This window comes from Neovison vison, chromosome X (assembly GCF_020171115.1).
Source record: "Neovison vison isolate M4711 chromosome X, ASM_NN_V1, whole genome shotgun sequence".
In the NCBI taxonomy this organism is placed as follows: domain Eukaryota; kingdom Metazoa; phylum Chordata; class Mammalia; order Carnivora; family Mustelidae; genus Neogale; species Neogale vison.
The window spans coordinates 126308856-126332530 of NC_058105.1; the positions used below are offsets into that span (position 1 = coordinate 126308856).

The 23675-nt window shown below is 54.6% G+C and overlaps 1 protein-coding gene and 1 long non-coding RNA gene across 2 annotated transcripts in view; one reads left to right on the forward strand and one right to left on the reverse strand.

Moving 5' to 3' along the window:
* ANOS1 (anosmin 1) overlaps nucleotides 1-21599 on the forward strand; it is a 173711-nt gene extending 152112 nt beyond the window's left edge. Inside the window, exons 10-14 of the mRNA XM_044234665.1 lie at nucleotides 11815-11909; nucleotides 14159-14330; nucleotides 15274-15494; nucleotides 16717-16858; nucleotides 17887-21599. Coding sequence (XP_044090600.1) covers nucleotides 11815-11909; nucleotides 14159-14330; nucleotides 15274-15494; nucleotides 16717-16858; nucleotides 17887-17945 — 689 coding nt within the window. The 3' untranslated portion in view covers nucleotides 17946-21599. The remainder of the gene's footprint in view (nucleotides 1-11814; nucleotides 11910-14158; nucleotides 14331-15273; nucleotides 15495-16716; nucleotides 16859-17886) is intronic.
* Nucleotides 1-23675, reverse strand: part of LOC122896460 — a 107012-nt gene that overhangs the window by 2874 nt on the left and 80463 nt on the right. Inside the window, exon 3 of the long non-coding RNA XR_006382416.1 lies at nucleotides 10715-10809. This is a non-coding gene — a long non-coding RNA (uncharacterized LOC122896460). The remainder of the gene's footprint in view (nucleotides 1-10714; nucleotides 10810-23675) is intronic.

The following is a 23675-nucleotide window of genomic DNA, read 5'->3' on the forward strand; positions in this document are numbered from 1 at the left end:
GACACGCTTCACCAGATGAACAAAATCCCCTACTGTTTTTTCCTTTTTTTTAATTTTAAGATTTTATTAATTTTAGAGAGAGAGCGTGCATGAGTTGGGGAGAGGCAGAGCAAGGGGGAGAAGCAGACTCCCAGCTGAACATGGAGCCCGGCACGGGGCTCAGTCCCAGGACCCTGGGATCATGACCCGAGCTGAAGGCAGACGCTGAGCCAACTGCGCCCCCCGGGTGTCCCATCCCCATTGCTGTTATCTGTAATTTTTTTTTTTTTAAGATTCTATTCATTTATTTGACAGAGAGAGGTCACAAGTAGGCAGAGAGGCAGGAAGAGAGAGAGGAGGAAGCAGGCTCCCTGCTGAGCAGAGAGCCCGATGCGGGACTCGATCCCAGGACCCTGAGATCATGACCTGAGCCAAAGGCAGCGGCTCAACCCACTGAGCCACCCAGGCGCCCCTATCTGTAATTTTTTTTCATGGATTCATATTGAGTTTTATCACATATTGTTCTTGAAAGTAATGAGAAGGTCAAGGACTTTTTCTTATTTATTGAATTAACATGATGATCTAAAGGGAAAGTGATAGACTGTGTCGTAGGTTTGTTGTGGGAATTAAATGACACTACACATACTGAGTGCTTGGGGACAGTGCCCAGCACAAAGTAATCACCCCAGAAATGTCAGGGTTCTTACGGGGTTTCCTGTAGGTGGAGCCCTGAAGGCTGGTCCACAGGCAGAGGGGAAACAGGACTCCAGGAAGAAGGGCGAGCGCCTCTGAGCGAGGCACTTCTTGGGGCTTTAGGACCGGCTCTGTTTTCCTCCTTTGCATACAAGGTATGATGCTTTCACAAACGGTCTCATGATTGATTTGCAACCCAAATGCGATGAGTTCTAAGCAGTCCGCTTTGCAGATGAAGTGGGATTAACCACCACTGCCCTCTGTCTGCGGCAGGAAATGGTTAATACTCCCATACAGCTCAGGACTTTGTTCCGTGGGTTGAACTGGAACGACGGGGCAGCAGTGACTTTGCTGTTGGCGTCTGCACGGGGAGGTCGCTTTCCACCAGGGTACATGGCCACTTAGGGACCGAGAACAAGTCATGCCGGCACTAGAGTTGTCTTTTTTTTTCTAATAAGCCCTTTTCCTTAAATTATGTCCATCCCATGTCCCTTTTGATGGTAATTTGAAAGCCAAATTAACGTCTAAAACCCAGCGGGGAACACAGCAGGGGTTCCAGACTCCTCGCACATCTGTTCTCTTCCAGAAGCCCGTTGGGCAGGCACCATAGGACCTACAGCATCCCAAACCCGAGTTCCCCGAGACATGGATGGAGCGTGTGCTGTTCATAACTACCGCACACGTAGGAGACAAGACCCCTTTTAAGTCCACGTGGTCTCACTGTTCTACGAATTCTGGGTGGAACGTGTATATGGGATCTTTCTCTGGCTTTTCTGGATTTTTTGACTCTGTAAAATCGTACACTGTGGGCCCCCTATGCAACTCCCGATACCCATCTCAAATGCTTTTTTTTTTTTTAAGATTTTATTTATTTATTTGACAGAGAGAGATCACAAATAGGCAGAGAGGCAGGCAGAGAGAGAGGGAGGGAAGCAGGCCCCCTGCTGAGCAGAGAGCCCGATGCGGGACTCAATCCCAGGACCCCGAGATCATGACCTGAGCCGAAGGCAGCGGCTTAACCCACTGAGCCACCCAGGCGCCCTCAAATGCTTTTTGAACACTACATCGAAACCTAGTGATGTACTATATCTTGGCTAACTGATCATGATAAAAATAAAAATGAAGAACAATATTAAAATAGGAAAAGAAATTCTGAGAACGGTACCTCAATTGAATATTCTTGAATTGTAACTAATTTCCACCAGTGGATCCAGTGGGTTGAAAAACTTAAAAAACCTGAATGCTTGGGACAGATCAGAGTAGATGAGAATCTTGTTTACTAGTCAAGATAAAACTCTAAGGAGAAATGGGTTTCTAGATATCTGTCACATTTCCTAAAAAAGCGAGGGTGGCCCGCATGTTGGTTTTGGACTTGGAGCTAGGAACTCAAAAGCACAAATGTGTTCAGTTCCCTTGAAATTTCCCAAAGGGAGAGCATTTTTTTTTGGTATTATTTATGATGACCAGCATATTATTTCGAAGGGAAACGACTCAAACATCATATGTTAGCCCAGCAGAGTGCCTGTGTAGCTGGGGTGTAACAACAAATGCTCTGGAAGGAAAGACAGACCCTCAAGAATGAATGTGCAGCCCTCAAAGGAATGGTTCACTTGGCTACTTTTATTAATTAGTGATTTTATTATTCTACAGACAACAGTTCCATTTTACTGTGTGGCAACAAAATCCACACTTGATTCTCCCAGGCTCCTTGGTTTAGACTTTGTGTTTGCACTCCAGAAATGTGAAAAATGAGCTCCAAAAGAGAGAGAAAACATTCCTACTTCTGAGTAGAAACGCCTTCTGCCAAGTAGGTGTTCGAACTTTTTATTTTACGAAATTGTACAAAATCAGAAAGTCTGTCTGACCAAAGCATTTTTACAAACGAAGAGAGAACAAGGCATTAGTTTGTGAAAGGATGTCATTCAGCTGATACCGACTGAGCACCTACTGCATACCAGGTGCTATTTCCGGTGTTGGAGATGCTGCAAGGAACGGAAATCCCTGCCCCGGGGAAGTGGCATTTTCCGATGCGTTCCCAGGCTCCTGTGCCAGGCTCCCAGTGCTGTGACTCCCCTTCTTGGCTGTGGCGCTGCCAGATGGCCTCCCTTTCTCAGAGCTCCGATTTCAACCACCCAGCACTCTTGGTCATTCGACTTTTGGAATTTAGAGATGAACATTCAATTAAAAAATGTACAGCCTTATAGCACCTGGGCGGAGCACTCAGTTGGGCCTCCGACTCCTGGTGTGGACTCGGGTCATGATCTCAGGGTCCGGGGACGGAGCCCCATGTCAGGCTCAGCTCCCACGGTGAGTGGGGAGTCCTCCTGCGGTTCTCTCCCTCTCCCCTCTGCCCCTTTTTGCTCATGCTCCCTCGTTCTCTCTGAGTTTCCCTCTCTATAATAAATCCTTAAAAATATTTTTTGGCAGCCTTGAATGTACGGCAGGCACTGTGAGTTAATTATATTCGAGAAACAGATGAGATACATCTAGTTTTCGACTCACAGTTGAGGCACACCGAAAGTAGATTTCCATCTTTAAAAACTTCTCAAGTGCGTTATAATTCATTTGTGGAAGGAAGAACTTCAGTTCGAGAACCACAGCAACACAGGCACTTAGAGAATTTTCATATGTATCCCCTGAGGAAACGTTTGACTTGAAGATGCTGTTTTTCATATTCTGGTCATAGATGGGGTCCTGAAGTCATCTCTTAAATACAGACTTGCAGGGTTTTCATAATTGCCAAGATGAAGCTAAGGAGGGCAGGACATTTGTATAAATGAGTGACACGGATATTTGTATAAATACACGGATATTTGTAGAAAGGAGTTAGGACCCAACTAACAGGAGGGTGGGCATTTTGTGGTCTGCATTTGGAAAAAGAATCCAGTATAATTAACATACGGTGCTCTACCCTTCCAGGGGTACAACTGAGTGATTTAACAGTTCTTTCGGGGTGCACGTATCTTTCTGAATTAGCGTTTTTGTATTTCATTTTCATTCCGGTGCCGTTAACGGGCAGTGTCATGTTAGGCTCTGACGACAGTGCAGCGGTCCAACAATCCCGTGTGCTACTCAGTGCTCACCCTGATGCGTGTCGTGTCCGTCCCCTTCCCGTATTGTACAACACCCCTCCCCCTCCTCTGGGAGCCATCAGTTCTCTGGAGTTAAGAGTCTGTTTCATGGTTTTGTCTCTTCTTCCCTTTGCTGGTTTCTCTTGACTCTTAAATCCCACATCCGAGTGAAATCATATGGTATTCGTCTTTCTCTGACGACTCACTCAGCATCATACTCTCTAGATCCATGGGTGGTGTCGCAAACGGCAGCATCTCCTTCTTTTCTGCGGCTGAATAATATTCCATTGTGTGTAGACACCACATCTTCTTTATCTGTTCATCAACGATGGACACTTGGGCGGCTTCCAGAATTGGGCTGTTGTAAATAATGTTGCTGCAAATGTAGGGGCGCATATGGCTTTCTGAATCCATGTCTTGGTATTCTTTGGGTAAATACCCAGCACTGAAATTACTGGATCATGAGGTAATTCTAATTATTTGAGTAGCCTCCGTCCTGTTTTCCACAGTGGTTGCACGAGTTTGCATTCCCACCAACAGTGCATGAGAGTTCCTTTTTCTCTGATCCTTGCCAACACTTGTTTCCTCTGGTTTTTATTTTAGCCATTCTGACAGGTGCAAGGTAGGAGCTCACAGTTAGTTCTGATTTGTATTACCCTGATGCTGAGCCTCTTTGACGTGTCTGTCGGCCATCTGTAGGTTTTCTTTGGAGAAATGTCTCTTCATATGTTCTGCCCATTTTGTAATTGGGCTCTTGGGGTTTGGGGTGTTCAGCTTGATAAGTTTTTAATAGATTTTGGATATTAACCCTTTATTGGATATATCATTTGTAAACATCTTCTCCCATTCAGTAGGCTGTGTTTTAGTTCCGGTGATTGATTTCCTTTGCTGTGCAGAAACTTTAATTTTGATAAAGTCCCAATAATTTATTTTTGCTTTTGTTTACCTTGCGTCAGAAGACGTATCCAGGAAAAATGCTGCTAGGTCTGAGGTTGAGAAATGACTGCCTGTGCTCCTTGGAGGAGTTCTATGGTTTTGGGTCTTACATTTCGGTCTTTAATCCATTTTGAACTTATATTTGTGCAGGATGTAAGATAAAGTGTTCCTGTTTCTTTTGTGTGTGTCCCTGTTCAGTTCTCCCAGAACCATCTGTTGAAGAGACATCTTCCCATTGTATGTTCTTGCCTCCTTTGTGCAAGATAAATGACCATAATCGTGGGTTTATTTCTGGGTTCTCCCCATTCTGTTCCTCTCATCTTTGTGTCTGTTTTTATGGGCAGAACCATACTGTGTTGATTACTATAGCTTTCAGGTGTGACTTGATATCTGAGATTGAGATACCTCCAGTTGTGCTCAAGACTGCTTTGGCCACTCAGACTCTTTTGTGGTTCCATATAAACCTTAGGATTGTTTGTTTTAGCTCTGTGAAAAAGGTTCTTTTGAGCATTTTTGGAAAACATGCTACTTTGATGGGGATTGATTTGAATGTGTATTTGCTCTGGGTACAATGGGCATTTTAATAATATGTTTAAATATTATAGGAATATTTAATATTTAATTATTTTAGTATTTAATTTAGATACATGGGAAGAGCCTTCCATCTGTCTGTGTCCTCTATAGTTTTTTCTTTCTTTCTCTCTTTCTCTATCTCCTTCTTTCTAACATTGGGTGTGACGGTAAAGTCAGGAGTCCCATGCTCTACCATGCTCGTCCTGGCACCCCTTCAGTTTCTCTCATCAGTGTTCTATAGTTTTCCAAGTACAGGTCTTTTACTCCCTTAAGTTTATTCTTAGGGATTTTATTATTTTTGGTACAATTGTTCATGGGTTCGTTTTCTTAATTTCTCTGCTATGGTGGTATTGGTGTATGGAAATGCAACAGATTTTAAGATACTGGTTTCATATCCTGTGATTTTACTGAATTGATCAGTTCTATTAGTTTTAGGGGGAAACTTTAGGTTTATCTATATATAGTATCCTGCCATCTGCAAATAGTGAAAGTTTTACTTGTTTCTTACAATGTGGGTGCATTTTATTTCTTTTTCTTGTCTGATTGCTGTGGCTTTACTTCCACTATCATGTTGAGTAAAAGTGATGAGAGTGGACATCCTTGTCTTATTTCTGACCTTAGGAGAAAGCTCTCAGTTTTTCACCACTGAGTGTAGTGTTAGCTGTGTATTTTTCATAGATGGCCTATATTATGTTCAGGTATGTTCTCTCTAAACCTACTTTGTTGGGGGTTTTTATTGTAAACACATGTTGTACTTTATCAGCTGCTTTTTTTACATCTCTTGAAATGATCATATGGTTTTTGTCCTTTCTCTTGTTGATGTATCACATCACACAATATGACTGACCTGCAAATACTGAACCACCCTTGCGTCCCAGGAGTAAATCCTATACGATGATGGAGAATGGCTTTGTTAATCATTCTTGTTGGATTTGATTTGTTGATATTTTGCTGAGGATTTTTGCATCTGTCTTCATCAGGGATATTGGTCTGTAGTTCCTTTTTTTTTTTTTTTTTTTTGTAGTGTCTTTATCTGGTTTTGGTATCAGGGCAGTGCTGGCATTATACAATAAATTTGGAAGGTTTCCTCCTATCTTTTGGAATAGTTTCAGAAGAATAGTTATTATAACTCCTCTTTTTTAAATGTTTAGTAGAATTTGCCTGTGAAGCTGTCTGGTCATGGACTTGTGTTCGTTGGGACTTTTTTTGTTACTATTAGTACCGATAACCACACTGTTCATATTTTCTCTTCCTTCCTGATTCAGTTTTGGGAGGTCTATGTTTTGAGGAATTTATCCATTTCTTTTAGGTTGTCTAATTTGTTGGCATTTAATTTTCCATAATATTCTCTGATAATGCTCTGTAGCTGTGGATTTGGTTCCTATGACTCCTGTTTCGTATCTGACTTTGAGTCCCACCCCACCCCCCCCGACTCTGGCTAAAGGTGTATCAGTTCTGTTGCTGCTTACAGAGAACCAGCTTCTGGTTTCATTGATCTGTTGTATTGTATTTTTGGTTTCTTGTTCACTTATTTCTGCTCTTCTCTTTATTACTTCATTCTTAAAACAGTTTGGGTTTTGTTTTTTCTTCTTTTAGCTTCTTCAGGTGTAAGGTTGGTCAGATTTTTCTTGATTCTTGAGGTAGGCCTCTGCTGCTATAAGCTTCCCTCTTTGTGTGTGTGTGTGTATGTGTCCTGCCTATCTCTAAACACACATACACAAATTTGTTGGTCCTACAGTGAATGATAGCTTCATAAAGTTTTTCTTCCCTTTAATAGATTGAAAGATTATTTTGAGATTTGAGATTTTTATTTTTTAATTTTCATAAATTAGACTCTGGCAATCGAAAATACATATACTTTTTAGAAACATGGATCTCCATTTTCGCTGGACTGTGGCTTTGTAATTCAAATAGGTGAAATTTACCAAATTCAAACTATATCTTGTTTCCTAAATGGTACTTAAATGTGTGGATTCAAAGAGATGGCCTTAGGGGCACCTGAGTAGCTTAATTCATTAAGTGTCTCTTCATTAAGTAACTCTTGATTTCAGCTCAGGTCATAATCTTGGAGATGTAGGATCGAGTGCTGCGTCGTCAGGCTCTGGAATGCAGTTTTAATGGATTCCAAAGATTCTGAGCCCTATATTTTTGTTTTCATATGTCTCCATGTATTTTTTTAATTTTCTCTTTGATGTTTTGGGTGACCCAATCATTATTTAGTAGCACATTATGTGATGTACATGTATTTGTATTTTTTATAGACTTTTTCTTGTGGTTGATTTCTAGTTTCCTACTGTTGTGGTTCGGAGAGATGCATAGTAGGACTTAACCTTTTTTAATTTGTTGAGACTAATATTGTGGCATAAGAAGTGATCTGCTCTGGAGACGGTCCCATGTGCACCTGAGAAGAATGTATATTCTGCTGTTGTAGGGTGGAAAGTTCTGAGTATATCAGATCTGTCTGGTCCGATGTCTCATTCAAAGCCACGGTTTCCCTGCTGACTTCCTGCTTTGGTGATCTGTCCGTTGATGCGGTGCGGCGGTCAAGTCCCCTACTGTTGTGGTGCTATCATGGATCACTTCCTTTTTGTTTGTTATTAACTGCTTTTATGGAGTTGTACGCTCCCACACGGGTGCATAAGTATTTACACTTGTTAGATCTTGTCGGGCTGCTCCCATTATGATTACGTAGTGTCCTTCTCTGTCTCCTGCTACGGTCTGTGTTTTAAAGTCTCATCTGTCTGATTTCAGTGTTGTCACGAGGCTTTCCTGTCACTTCCATCTGCCTGATAAATGCTTTTCCATCCCGTCATGCTCAGTCTGCAGGAGTGTTTAGGTCTGAAATGAGTCTCTCGTAGGCCGCATGGAGCTGGGTCTTGCTTTTTTATCCATTCCCTCGGGCTGTGTCTCTCGATCCCGGCATTTAGTCTATTTACATTCAAAGTAACTTTTGATAGGCGTGTGCTTGTTGTCATTTAGTTACTTGTTTTACAGTTGTTTTTGTAGTTCTTTTTTCTTCTCTTGTCTTGTGCTCTATGTATCACCGGCAGGGACTGGTCCCTGACGGGCTGACGGGCCAGTGCGGGGCCCGGCTTCACTTGAGCCGGTGACACCTGGCATCGGGCGGAGCTGGAGGAGCTCCCACCCCTAGGGCACGCGCTCCCAGTCGTCTGTGGGGGGGGAGCCCCCAGGCTGCCACGGGGGCTGCGGCCAGACCGCACATTGGCCCTCTTCCCTCTCCCCTTGGGGGTGGTGCCGGCACCGTGCCAGGCCCGTGGCCCCGCTCTCCGTGGCTGGCCCAAACGGCGTGGGAGGGGGTGGGTGGCTCAGGAGCACAGGAGGGCAGGATGTGTGCCGGCAGCAGGGCTCCTGGGGGCCTCCTGGCGGGGAGGCCTGCAGCCGAGGCCTGGCTCCGGGAGCCACATCTGCAGAGGAGCAGTGTTGGCACAGAGAGTCTGTGGTGCCCACCCTCGTTTGTTCTCGGACACATGTCCCACACACCCCTGCCAGGCCCACACATTCTGAGCTTAGGGAACACATGTCCTTGCCGGGGACCCCCCGTGTGCTGCCCGCTGCTGCTTCTCCGCAGCTGCTCTGCATGCCAGCTGTTGTGCGGTGTCTTGGCGGGGGAGGGGCTCCGCATCTGCGCACCGCCCCCCCCCCCACCGCCCAGCTCCCCAGAGTCTCGCCCAGGGAGGGTCCAAGTTCCAGCTGTTCAGCTGCCCTGATGGAATTCTGCCCTCTGCTTTTCAGAGTGTAGACAGCCATGGGCACTGTCGACGGCCGTGGGCAGACCTGGCACTGGTGAGGGGAGTGTAGATGGCCGTGGGCACTGAAGGTGGCCACGGGCAGGCCTGGTGCTGTGGTGGGGAGTGTAGAAGGCCGTGAGCAGTGCAGATGGCCGTGGGCGGTGTAGACGGCCGTGAGCAGGCCTGGCACTGATGTGGCCACTGTCGAGGGCCATGGGCAGGCCTGGTCCTGCCGTGGGTAGTGTCGATGGCCGTGGATAGCGTCGATGGCGTGTGTAAGTTAGACAACCGTGGGCAGGGCAGATGTGCGTGAGCAGGCCTGACCCTGGTGTGGGTGTCGTGTCGATGGCCGTGGGCAGGCCTGGCGAGGGCAGTGTAGACAACGTGGACAGTATAGACGGCCGTGGCTAGTGTACATGACTATGGGCAGTGCAGATGGCCGTGGGCAGTGTAGACGGCCGTGGGGAGGCCTGGTGCTGGCGTGGGTAGTTTGGATGACTGTGGGCAGTGGAGATGGCCGTGGGGAATGTAGCTGACCTTAGGCAGTGTAGATGGCCGTGGGCAGGCCTGGCCTTGCTGTGGTCAGTGTAGATGGCCGTGGGCAATGGATGGCCGTGGGTGCTTGGTCCGGTCCTGGGCAGTGTAGATGTCTGTGGCTATAGATGGCCGTGGGCAGTGTAGACGGCTTTTGGCCAGCCTGGCGCTCTTGTTTTCAGTGTTGATGGCTGTGGGCAGTGTCGATGACAGTGGCAGGCCTGGCGCTAGCCTGGGTAGTGTGGAAGGTCGTGGGCAGTGCAGACGGCTGTGGGCTTTGTAGATGACCGAGGTCACTGTAGGTGGCTGTGGGTCCTGTGGATGGCCACGGGCAGTGTAGATGCTGTGGGAGGCCTGGTACTGGGGTGAGCAGTCTACATGGCCGTGGTCTGATGGCTGTGGGCAGTGTACATGACCGTGGGCAGTGCAGATGGCCATGAGCTGGCCGGGCTGTCCACGGTCATCGACACTGCCCTCACTAGCACCAGGCCTGCCCACGGCCGTCTACACTCTACACTCCCCCATGGACATCTACACTTCCCACACAACACTGCCTGGCCTACCACCGCCGTCTACACTGCCCACAGTCATCTATACTCCCCACCGTTACCTACACTGCCCGGGGCCATCTACACTACCCACGCCCGTGCCAGCCTCCCCAGGCCATCTACACTGCCCGCTGTCATGTACACTGCCCGCGGCCCTCTGCACTGCCCACAGCCATCGACACTGCTCCAGGCCATCTCCAGTGCCCACAGCCGATCTACACGAATCACAGCAAAGCCACGCTTGCTCACAGCCATCTACACTGCCCGGGGCCATCTACACTACCCATACCAGCGCCAGGCCTGCCCATGGCCATCCACATTGTCCACAGCCACGAACGTTGCCCACGACCACGTACACCTCCCATGACCGTCTACACCACCCACGGCCGTCTGCACTGGCCACAGCTTTACAGACGACCCAGGACCACCCGCCCCACCCGGAACGTGTACCGACTGGCCCGCGCCCACCAGCAGGCTTGACCCGCGTCTCCCTGGACAGCTCCATCTCCGAGTAACACGGCAGCCATTGTCGGCGCAGGTGTTCGTCTCGGCTGTGCACCGGCCCCTCCCCTCTGTACTGACCCGTGTGAACCCACACACCCCCCTCTAGCCTCAGGTGGGCTGTACGCACCTGCCTTGTTCACTGTTCCTTCCCCGTCGGTGCCGAAGGTCCCGAGAGCGGCTGTTTCGGAGCGGTCGGTCCGTTCTGGGCCCCGGCCAGCAGCACTGCCACGGAAGCAGAGACATTCACTCGCCGACCTCACGCTTGTGTAGAACGTCCCGTTCTTTCCCTCAAAAAAGCCCCGCGGCCTGCCATGCCTCTCACAGCATCTGGTCGGGGGCTCCCCTTGTAAGCAAACACCCAGGGCGCCTGCTTGACCCCTGCTCAGCCTCCCAGACCCGGGGTCTCTTCTCATTTCAAAGTGCTCAAACCAGCTTCCCCTGGGGTCCTCCAGTGCCATCGAGCGTTTTCCCCTGAGCAAAGCCCCATCCGGCACTCGGGCACCGGGATGAGGCGCTGCCGGCAGAGCGGCGCCCGTTCCCACCCTCGGGCCCACGGGTGGGCGACTGAGCCGACATAGGCCAGACCTCCGTCCCCACACTGGGCTCATCGTGGGTTTGTCCTTTCCCTGAGCGACGGCCCCGACACCAGCACTGGGCAGAGAACACGCTGCTCAGCCCGGGCAGGACGGGCTTGCGGGCTCTGTGCTCTCGCGGGCGCCCCGAGCGGCTCAGGGTTTGGGGGACCCCACGCGAGGAGAACACGGGGAGCTGCTGTCCCGGGCCACGGGCTGCGGGAACGCTCATGTGCACCGGGGACTGCCTCGCGCCCCTGGGGCCCCCGCCGCGAGGAGGTGCTGTTCAGGTGGCCCGGGTTGCACAGGCCGTCGGCTTTCCCGGAAGGGTCGGAGCCACATTTGTGCTGACGGCTCCCCGCTGCAGGAACGAGGCCTCCTGGGCCGAGGGCCGCCCTCTCGCGTGGGGGTGCTCTCCGTCCACAAACCAAGGCGAGGCCCCCCTCCGCACCTCGTGGCCATGCTGCCGGGCCTGTCCTGTACTTCCCGGCCTCTTCCCTGGGCTTCTCCTGGACTCTCCTCCCGGGAACAGTCCAGGTTCTGCAGCCCGGCTCCCTCCCTGGTCCCGTGTGCGCGCCCCTCCCGCTGCGCCCCAGGCTGGGAGCCGCGGCCGATGGGGACCGTGGCCGCAGCCTGTGCTCCTCTGACCTTGCAGATCCCGGCGTCCGTCGCTACCACGTGCAGTGGCTCCCAGAGGCCTGTGCCCAGAACCGGAGCAGCGCGGCCGAGGCCTCCTCCGGCATCACCCAGGTGAGAGGCATCTCGCGGCTCGCGCGTATCTGGCTCCCCGGGGTCTGGGAAGCAGCTGTGCAGAGACGGGCGAAGGGTGCTCCCTTCCCCCAAGAGCTCGGGGTCACCCGGTAGCTGCCGGCTAGTAACGAGGTCCATGGGCCCACACGACGGGGCCCTCGTGCTCCGTCCTCACTCGCAACCTCCCTGGGGACTGGGGACTCGAGCCCGTCGGCTCGGGGCAGGTCACAGAACACAGGAGACGCGCTTCCTTGGGACTCCGGGGTCGGAGGGGACCTGCTTCCGGGTTCCTGTGCATCTGCCTTTTGTTGGACGAAAGCTTTGCCTCGTTTTCTGGATCTTAGCGGCACGACGTAAGGGGGACACCGTCCTCATCAACTTCTGACGACCATGCGGCATCTTGGTCTGCCATGACTCTGCCCGGAACCCATCGCCCAGTGCGCGGAGCTGGTGTCTGCGCCGCGCACGGAGCAACGACGCTTTCCCGACTTAATTTGGAAAGAACGCCAACCCCTGGGGACAGTCCCCCGATCAGTGTTACCGCACGAGCTCTTGCAAACACGGGGGCGACGCATGAACGCGAGAGGAGCCTCGAGGACACAGCGGACGGACAGTGCCGGGAGGAGGCGGCTGCGCAGGCGGCCAGCGGCGGGCGTGGGACGCGGCAGCGCCGTTCACAACAGCCAGAGGCAGCGCCCGGCCGTCCGAGGGGCTGATACGGGATCGACAAGGCGAACAGTCTTCTTCTGAATATTTTGTAAAGCAGCAAGTACAGTATTTTTAGAATCCTATCGGATCACATGCCTTTAAGATAAAGTAAGATAACACAAGTCAGCGGGTCTGCAGAAATACAGGTTTTTACTTGTCCCCAAAGTACTGACTTGTCCCAAAGCACGCTGGCAGTAGGCTGCTTCCAAAGTTTGGGGCCCTCCGTAACAGAGAAAGAATTGCATCGGTCCAAGGGAAGCCTACTCGGACCGCAGGGGGGCAGGACCGAAGCAGGGTCTGTTCCTGTTCTTGTGCCCACCAGCGAGGCTTTCCCTAGTGTTCCTGGGCGCGCCTTGCCGTGGTGGGGATCCGCCTTGTTCCCTGGGCACAGCCAAGCGTGACTTCTCCCCTCTGCAAACCCCGAAAGGAAGACGCAGCTGGACCTGGACGTGTGTCCCAGAGAAGTGGGCATCACACCGCCGCCTGCTAGAGGCTGCCGCTGGCCTCCTCCGTCTGTAAACAGCTTTTAGGCGCCTGGTTTGCAGTTAGGGTGGAGCGGCCGGGAGTCCACCTCGTGCTCCCGACGCCTGCCTCCCACGCCCGGTGGAAGCGTTCCCGAAAGAGCTGCCCAGCGCTGACCTTGGCGGGTCAGGACTGCAGCGTGTTCCCAGGAGAGGGTGCGGTCCCACTCCCGCAGGAAAGCATTTCCGTCCCCCACGGCGACGCCGCAGGCCCGCGAGGCTCCCTGCTCACTCTGCAGGTGCGCGGTGTCCTGCATCCCACATTGCGCACTGCCCCCGCGATCAGGCACCAGCCCCTCCCCGCCCCCACCGTGCGCATCCAGCTCCGTGCGCATCCCCGGGCTCCTGGACGCAGGACTCCGGGAGGGGCGGAGTGGGCGGGGCCTCAGCTTGTCCCGCCTTCCCCGTGTGTGCACCCGCCTCGCCCACGCAGCTGTCGCGGGGCTGTCCTGCACGGCCTGGACAGGGGTCCCGTCTGCGTTTTTCCCTCGAGGGCATCAGGCTTAGATACGGCGGCGGCGCAGACCGGAGCGGAAGCGCAGGCCCACGTACCGGGCACGGAGCTGCGCTCACGACGGCCCCACACCCAGGCTCGCCCCTTAGTGCGCGGTGCGGCTCTGCGGTCTGCGGGCGCAGCGGGACGGCCCGAGGCCGGAACAGCAGCCCCCAACGGGGCAGGAAGGTGCAGACGGACAGAGGAGTCCTGACCCCAGTCCCAGAGAAGCCTGCGTTCCCCTTTCCGTCCTGTTCCAACCACGGACGCTGGTGCTTGCGGTTGCGTCACGCCTGCTTGGAAGGCGCCGCGGTCCTGCCCAAGTCCAAGGGGCGTCTCCTACGCCGGGGGATGGAGGGGGCGGAGGTCCTTCGTCCCAACGGGGCGGGCTCTGCTGGGCATAAAAGCCACACGGCGCAGGCCGCGTGCGGAGGACGTCGTCCTTGTTGCTCTAGGGCTTCAGCTCCTGCCGAGCGTGTGTCCCCAAGGAGACTTGTTGCAGCATCTTCTCTTTCTCTTGCTCTTAGGACAATTACATCATTCTTCAAGATCTGTCCTTCTCCTGCAAATACAAGGTGACCGTGCAGCCCACGCGACCCGCCGGCCGCCTGAAGGCAGAGACGGTTTTCTTTACGACGCCGCCGTGCTCCGCCCTGAAGGGGAAGAGCCACAAGCCCGTGAGCTGCCCCGGAGAGCCAGGTGCGTCTCTCGCCCCCTCAGCTGCCCCAGAGAGCCGGTGCGCCTCCTACTGTCCCCTCCCCACGCCCATGTTAGCTGCCTGGAAAGCCACATAGACCCTCCCCACCCTCAGCTGCCCCGGAGAGCCAGGCGCGCCTCCCCCCAGCTTCCGAGTGCGCGTCTAGGATGCTGTGGCACTTAAAACACTTTCGCTGACCGGCTCTGCCGGCCGGACCGCCGAAAGCTGCCGTCTTCTGGATGGCCATCGATGGCTCCATTCGGGCGCAGATGTGCTCACGGCTAGACACGTCATGGTTTCCTTGTCCCAGTCCCGGGACGAGGTCCCGCGCTCGCAGTAACTGCCCGCTGGGAAACGAAGGAAAGGCTTCCGTACCGCGCGGGCTTCGGCAGATTCCGCGATATTCCATTTCTCTCCCGGCTCCTTGCACGCCAGCTGCCTTTACGGCCTGTGCACAGCAACGCACCAAACCCCGAGTCTGCACGCATCCCCTCCCGGCAGCCGCACGGCTCCCTGGAGGCCCCCTGAGCTCCTTCGAGTAACAGAGCGCGACGTCCCATCACTTCCCTGTCCGCCCTTGTCGCCGCGATCACCTCCCTTGCCGCGGTCACCTCCCTTGTCGCCGCAGTCACCTCCGTTCTCGGAGCGGCAGCCGGGCCACACCCCACGGCAGAATTCCCTCCTCCGCCCCCAAAGCAGGGCCCAGGCAAGACCTCCCAAAGCACCCGCACCCAGCTGCAGGCACGAGAGCGACTCTGACCCACAGACCGTCACCCCGAGGGCAAAAACGTGGTTTCCAGAAGCCGTGCGTGGAGGCCCAGCTCAGCCTGTCTGTGCCTCCTTCTGGGTCCGGCCGCCCGCAGGGTCCGCGGTGCGTGCACACAGGCCCTGTTGTCCGGCTCCGTCCGGCAGCCTCACGCGGGTCCCCTCTCCCCCTCGCTGCAGGTCACGTGACGGCCAAAGTGCTCGCCAAGCCCGAAAACCTCTCTGCCTCGTTCGTCGTCCAGGATGCCAACGTCACGGCCCACTTCTCCTGGAAGATGGCCAAGGCCAACCTCTACCAGCCCATGACCGGCTTCCAAGTGACCTGGGCCGAGGTCACGACCGAGAGCAGACAGAACAGCTTACCCAACAGCATCATCTCCCGCTCGCAGATCCTGCCTTCGGTAGGTGCCCGCTCTGCTCCCCGTGTGCGCCCCCGTCCCCGCGGCGTCCTGCCGCCAGGCTGCCTGCCAGACCCCGAGCCTTCCCCCCGCGTCTTCTCCCTCTGGCTGGAGGAGGGGGCTGCAGGGGGTCAGGACAAGGGGCCGCCGTGAGCGGGGTCCGCCGTCCGGTCCCTGAGCCCTGATCCCCCGCAGCCCCGGCCTGTCTCGTAGGCAAGTGACTGAACAGTGTGTGAACCCATGTCCCTGCGGTCCGAGCGGACGTGCATGGTTGGAAGTGTTAAACTGGGGGACAAACAGCTAGAGGTTTCTCTCCCTTGCCCTGTTCACATTTGGCTCGAGCCCATAAAGCGCCGGCCTGTCTTCCAGGCCACTTAATTCCTTGGCTTGGAAAAAAAAAACCATGTGTGGGCTTTCCCTCCCTCTAAAAATGCCCTTAGGATATCCAACTCTGGCTCCAAAAAGAAAGGAAAAAAGAAAGAAAGAAAAAACCTTAAGTCCGGAAGGAAAAATTCCTTGGAATTAGAAAGTAGTTATTCTATGAATGTATTAGGTTTTATTGAATTTTGAGAAGAATGTGTTGGCATAAAAAGAAACATTTCCAGTCATGGGCACTGTGTGTTGAGGGAAAGAGTTGGCTCGTTCCCTGAAATTTGGATTATCAGGAATCCACACCATAAGACGGGCAGAAGAAAACTTTCAACCATGGGAAAGTCTTACGTTAAGGAGGAAAAAATGAAATCCCAAGGGCGAGCCTGAGAACCGGCCCCTCCCCACGGCCCTTCCCGGCCAAGCGTGGGGCTGCCCAGCCAGAGGAGTGGGGGGAGACGCGGGCAGACGGCTCCCCGGGGCACGGGGGCAGCAGACCCAATGGCCGCCCATGCCGGTGCTCACCCTGCCACTCTCCTCTCCGGGCACTCACCCCTGCCGCTGTCCCCTCCCCCTGCTCACCCCTGCCTCCCCTCTGTCCCTCTCCGCACCCCCACGCCTGCCCTTGTCCCTGGGCTCACACGTGCCCTCCTCTGCACAGCCACCCCTGCCCCCTCCAAGCGCGCACCTCGGCCCTTCTCTGCGCCTCACGCCCGCCCCCTCCACGCACTCACCCCTGCCGCTCCCCGCACGCACACCTGCTCTGCGCCGCGGAGGAGCCGCTCAGAGGACGCGTGTCCCGTGCCTGTTCTGGAAAGGGCTCACTGACGAGCATCTCGTTTCGTGTGGCTCCCAGGACCATTACGTCCTCGCGGTGCCCAACCTGAGGCCGTCCACGCTGTACCGACTGGAAGTGCAGGTGCTGACCGCGGGAGGCGAAGGCCCGGCCACCATCAAAACCTTCTGGACGCCCGACCTCCCGCCGCCCTCCGCGCACAGTGAGTGGGGGACACGCGCGGGCCACGGTCTGCGGGAGACACTAGGCTTGGCACCGGGGCCCGGAACTCGGCCTCGCACGAGTGTGTGGGGGCCGGACGCCGTCGCACGGTGCAGGCGCGGGTGTGCGGCGGCGGCTTCTGCACACGCTCCCGGCCCGCCGCGCTTTCCTCCTCTGCCTGCCCTGGTCTCCCCACGTCACGCTTCTTCCCTCTCACCCCGTGAATACGTAGAAGGAAGAACATCCATCACCTTCTGTGATTCAGGAATATTTTAAAAATTGAACATTTAAAATTTAAATTTAAAATTTTTAAATTTTTAAATTTAAAAAAATGAAGATTTTCAAATCTGACGGTCTGGGAAGTGCCTCTGCTGAGCACAGCTGTAGTACCCAGGTCTGCCCTGACACACCACGTGCGCTTGCTTCTTCGTACGACCCACAGCCATCTGAGTCGGCTCTGGGTTAAGGAGAAAACTGTCACCCCTGTTCCGAGACAGTGAGGCTCTTGCCGACTTTTAAATCCCGTGCGTCATCGTCCCCAGCTGCACGTCAAAGCGGGGCCCAAAGCTCTGTGTGTTGGGAAGAGAACGGAGATGCAGTCCTGCCTCTGCCCTTAGGACGCAGAAGCACGCGGGCCTCCGTCACGGGGCACAGCTACAGGGACGCGGAGTGCGCTCAGGACCGGCGCGCGGAGCGGCCCTGCCCCGTGGCATCGGGCCGTGCTGTCCCGCTGCTCCTCCTCCGACACTGGGTCTCGGACGGAAGCGGTGACGTGTTTCTGTCCTGAGGACGGAGGAAGGACCGGGCTGGCTTCTGAACGGTGACGCAGGAAGCGGGCTTGTCCCGTCCCTCCCGGGATCCTACGGACCTCGGGGCGGAAGGAAGGAGGGCAAGGGGAGGCAGGGGAGTCCGAGTCCGAGCAGGAGAGCCGCGGCGGCAGGCGGGAGCTCTCTGGGGTCCGACGCGGTCCCCGCCACCCCCGCTTCCCGGAGCGCACCATGACTGACGCGTGTGTCCTGTCTCCCCCAGGACCCCATCTGAAAGCGCGGCGTCCCCAGCACCACCCGCCTTCTCCAGAAAGACACTAAACGGTTCCAACGGCGTCTGAGACTCACGGAACGCGCCGGCGGGCGGAGCTGTGCGGCGTCCACGCATGACCTCCCTCTCCCATGTGACCTTGTGCCCTGGGTCCCCAGCGCAGGTGGGAAGGAGTGACGCACGGCCACCAGCGGGGGTGGACACCACTTCCCAGCACGGAGGAAATGACGCGGCCCCGCGCAGGACATCCCCGAACCCCCATGGGCGCGCACGTCTGGATCTCCGCGGGACGGCCCCACAGAGAGCTCCCGCAGCCGCGCGTGCCCGGAACACATCCGTGTAACACACGCGCAGGGCACACTCGTACCGAGCGTGACGTCCATCAATAAAACGTTTGTAAAAGTTCAACGATTGCGTTGATTTGCAAAATCACGTGAGGGGACGCCGTCTGCAAGCCCGACGTGGTCACGGCGCTTCCCCGAGCACGGGTGCCGCGGGACTTCCTCCCGGCCCGCAGGACGGAGCGCTCCATGCCGCTGCCACCGTCCACACCCGCAGCCCAGGCCCGTCCGCACCGGGGCTAACGAGCGGCGCGTGTGCGACCCGAGTCCCACGAGGGGCTCCCGGAGCAGGCCGCGCCCAGCGAGTTCGCCGCTGTCCGCGGGCCGTGGAGAAATCAGAATCCTTGCCAGGGGATGCGTTTCCCTGCTTCCTCCTGGAACAGGACCGGCCTCCCTGATACGTTTTCTCATTTCTCATCTCCGTTTCGCTCCGTGCACAGAAGAGCGGCCTCTGTCCTGTTTCAGCGCGTCGTGCATCTGCAGACGGACAGAAGCTCCTGCTTCAAGTGAGAACCGCAGCTGTGCAGTGTCGTGCACCGTTCCCCAGATGCGCCTTTCCTGCATCCCAGGAAGCGAAGCGAACGCTAGAACATTCTCGGTAAGGTGGGACAGGGCCGGACGGGGCGAGGAGAGCGCTTCACTTGCCTTTATTCTTCCGAATCCGTCCCGTGGCACCGCCTGGCTCCAAACCAGCCTTCCCAGCGCGGATCACCGAGCACTGGCGCAGCCTTAAACCCCGAAATGCTGAGTCTCATCCAGGCTTTCCTTGAGGGAACGTCCGCAGATGCCGTGTGGAATTCGCAACCGTGTGTGTGTGTGTCTGTGTGAGTGTGCACACACACACACACCCCTTCAGTGTGACTCGCTGCGGGAATCTGTTGACAGCTCCCCGCGGTGCAGACAGACCCGGTTCTGGTACCCGGGAGGGTCCCGTGTCTGCCACCGGCGCTCGCTCCAGGAGGAAGGAGCAGCGTAGCCGCCTCCTGGCGTCTTGCAGGAAGGGCTTCCTCCTCCTTCGCGCAGCCCCGGCGGCCGGGCAGAGCTCTGGGGCCGCGCTCCTGGGCTGTGCGCCGGGCACCGGGTACTTCTGGGCTTCTGGACGCAGGGACGGCTCGGAACTCCTCCACCCACGAGTTCTGAAGGCAAACGTGGTAGAAAACCGAGGCAGAGTATTTTTATGATCAGACGGATGCGAATGTTTGGAAAACGCGGTCCATCCGCATGGACACGTGGAAACAGAGTAGAAACGGTCTGCTGTGCAGCCAAGACCTCCGGCAAGGACGCTCGTGGTTCTGCAGCTCCGCGCCAGGGACGCCCGTGGGGAAGGCCCGCCCGAAGGTGCCCGCGCTTCCCGGGGCTCCAGCACGGCTCCTGACGCAGTCAGGACGGGCCGCACCGCGTGCCCCGAAATCGCCTGCTTCCCCACGGAACGAACGGGAGCACCCCTCGTTTCCAACCGCCCGAGCGGGACCCAGCAGCACAGGCACCTTCACGGAAGTCAGGACTCAGCCAGTGCCAGGAGCCGCATCTGAATGTCCAATTCTCAAATTTTCACCAACAAAGACATCGAATATTGGCCACAAGGTTATCTTTACCCTGAACTTGTCATGAACAAATCCAGTATTTGTGTCCCCGAAGGTTTGTGCCGTTGTATCGTTCAGAACGCAGGAGCATACACAGAGATATAAAATATTATTGTTCTGTAAGCTTGATTTTATAAAGTTTAGTTCTCTGTCTTTTGGGCAATAGACAATGAGAAAATACATTTTCAGTCTGGAAGGTTCCAAAGCTTAGAGCCTCCTTTAAACTTGAAAGCCTCTCCTGTGAGCATCGGACTTTGCGATAACAAAATTGTAATTTTTCACATTATTGGAAGAAAACTATTAATTAGATGATCAAGGACACTGGAGTTTACGAATTCCAGTGACCTTCAAGAATATGCAAGTTGGCCATATATAATTACAATTTTTTCTTTGATTTTAAAGATCTGAGTGCCCTAACGAAGAGGATACACAGTATGCGTTGTTTCCTCCAGACACTGTTCGTGGCCCGTGTCCAACACGTCTTATGAAAACGAAACGCGTCTCTCTCAAAGGAGAAAAAATACATTCGGGGACAATACGTAGTCTTAACAACTGAGCCCATGGAGAGTGCCACGTGCTGAGATCCCAGGGTTACGTCGTACTCACTACAGTTCCTCCCCGTCTGCTTGCAGCCCGCAGTCTCTCTGGGGAAGGGACCCGCTCCCTGCCCTTCCAGTGGGGGCTCCGCACGTGCCTCTTACGGGAGCGTGTGCCCTTTCGAGTCCTTCGTGGTGTCACTGGGTCGTATTAGAGACGGTGAAACGGACGACAGGCCGTCCTCTGAGAACACGATTAAGCAAAGTTCAAGGGTAAAGACGCGTCCATAATGCTGGGAACCTAGATGAACCTGTAAGTGTGCAGAAAAGTCTGTGTCCAGGTCGGCGCAGGTGGTGGGGAGGGGTGGGGGTCACCGTCCTTCCAGGGCGCCGTGAGCACCGTAGAGCATCGAGCGGTGGTCCTGGCCTCACCCCCCGTGTGGCAGGAGGACCCTCCCGTGTTGCGACAATGCACCATTCTCCACACGCTGCCCACACGCCCCTGGGGGATGAGGTCCCCCGTCCCCGCTGAGAATCCGTGCGCCAGAGACGGTGCGATTCACTAAACTCGGGAGAACCTGCCTCGTCTGCAGGACCCAGGAGCCCAGGGGTCTGTCCCGGGAGCCCGGCTGGGAACTGGACTGCAAAGCCCTGAATCACGTCTCTTCTCACGTCCCTGAACACCTGATGGGTGGACCGAGTTCGCACGTGCCTGTCTGTCACCCGAGCTCCGATATTTAACCCTTCCTATCGGTCGGCATCTCTCACGATAATGACGTATTGATTTAATGCCCTTTCCCACGCCTCGGGCCACGGACTGACTAACGCCTCATCCCATGATTGCGAGTAGCCGGACCCCGCGTCTCAGCTGTCCTGAGTCTCGCAGCACGTCACACGACGGACAGGGAGACCGGCCGAGGTCGGTGTGTCGCGGACCGCGATTTCCTGCGTGAAGGACGCCGTCGCGGACGCGTGACGCAGCAGCGACCTTCTCGTCCCCGTGGCCCGCAGAGACCTCGTCTCTTCCACGGGTCGTGTCAAGTCCGTATTTATTTATCGATGTAATAAAAAAAAAAAGTTCGATTTCTGTGTGTGTCTGTCGTGCTATTCAGAGAGAAGTGATCTTGTAAAAATTTTGTAAAAACGGAGAAGTCTTGTCCATAGTCTGCTACGCTGTGACTCCTTGTTTTCACGTGAGGGTTTTCTGTACAGACTGACTCAGTAATAAAGCATCCTTAAACCTGCCCAGCGCACGGGACTCATTTATTGATGGGGAAAAAAAGGAAAGAAAAGGCAAGACTGATTTTCCACGTTTGCCCTGCGTTCCCAGGGAGACTCGCCAAGTCGGTAGGGACGGACGGCGAGGCGCGGAGCGTGTGGGGACAGCGCAGCGCCCTCCTCGCGAGCGTGCGTGCGCCCTGACAATCACCGCGGGGGCGACCTTCCGTCTGCCTCACCGAGGGCGGGTATTGCGGATGGCTGCCGTGGGGTTTTTAAAAAGACTGATCGGAGAGAACGTGCCCGCTCGGGCAGCGGGCGGGGGAGGGCTAGCGGGAGACAGAATGAAGCCAACTCCCGGCAGAGCCCGACGTGGGGCTCCATCTCACGACCCTGAGGTCACGACCTGAGCCGAAACCACCAGTCAGATGCTTAGCAGACGGAACCCCAGCCCTCTCCCCCAGGAGTTCCCGCTTTCCCGCTGGGGCATCAGCGAGGAATGAGCCGATGCCGCCCCAGAAACCTGAGGAGCCCCAGGGGGTGGCCCCGGGGAGGCGGGACCTGCTCTCCCCAGCACAGTCCCCCACGTGACTGTACATTTCCGAGAGCCACGTCTCCGGTTCGCCGGACACCTGGTCCCGTCCTGGGGGGCACCTGCCTGTAGGAGGAAAGCCCCTATTGCAATGCTTCTCATCCTACAAGGCGGACACGGGACCCGCAGACGCAGCGACCGGAGAACAGAAGGCGGTAAGTGGAGACAGTTAGACGTGGGGAGCCAGGGCCGCGAGCCGGGGTCAGAGGGCGCGGGCAAGCCCCGCAGGATCACACACGTGCTCATGCTTCCCCGTGGCAGCCTCATGGCACCTGTCCTCACCGGTACGCGGGCCGGTTTGTGCCACGTGAGTCCATGTGATTCATCACATCAACAAAGTGTAAAAACCATCTGATCATTTCAACAGATGCATAAAAACCATTTGACAAAGTACAACCTCCACTCACTACAAAAACCCTCAACAAAGCAGGTTTACAGAGAACGTAGCTGAACATAATGAAGGCCATCTATGGAAGTCCCACAGCTAACATTACACTCAATGGTAAAAACCAGAGAGCTTCTCCCCGAAGATCAGGAATAATACAAGAATGGTCACTCTTACCACCTTTCTCCAACACAGTACTAGAAGTCCTCGCCACAGCAGTCAGACAAGACAAATAATAGTCCAGCTGTGGAAGGAACCAAGATGCCCTTCCACAGATGAATGGATAAAGAAGATGTGGTCCATATCTACAATGGAATATCACTCAGCCATCAAAAAGGATGAACACCCACCATTTGCACTGATGTGGACAGGGCTGGAGGAGATTATGCTGAGTGAAGTAAGTCAAGCAGAGAAAGACCATTATCATATGGTTTCACTCATATGTGGAACATTAGGAACAGTGCAGAGAACCACAGGAGAAGGGAGGAAAAACTGGGAAGAAATCAGAGAGGGAGACAAACCGTGGGAGACTCTGGACTCTTGGGAACCAGAATGAGGGTTCCAGAAGGGAGGGTGGGGGATGGGTCACCGGGTGATGGGTGCTAAGGAGGGCAGCTGTGGTGACGCGTACTGGGTGTTATATGCAGCTAATGAACTGTTGAACGCTACAGCAAAAACTAACGATGTACTCTATGTTGGCTCATCGAACATAATAATAAATTTATAAAAAAGAAAAAGAAATAAAAGGTATCTGGATTGGTAAAGAAGAAGTAAAACTTTAAAAAATATATTCATTTATGTATCTGAGAGAGAGAGAGCCCGGTGGGAGGGGCAGATAGGGAGAAAGTCTCAAGCCGACTCCCCACTGAGCACAGAGTCCAGTCTGGAGCTTGACCTCATGACCCTGAGATGATGACCTCAGCCAAAATCCAGAGTCCGACACTAAACCAACGGAGCCCTCCAGGCACCTGAGGAAGAAGTCAAACGTTCACCACCTGCAGGCGACATGATGCTGTATCGAGAGAACCGTAAAGAATCCTCCAAAAAGCTCCTAGAACTGATAAGAGAATGCAGTCAGATCGCAGGGTACAAAGTCAATATACAGAAATCCTTTTCAGGTCTGTG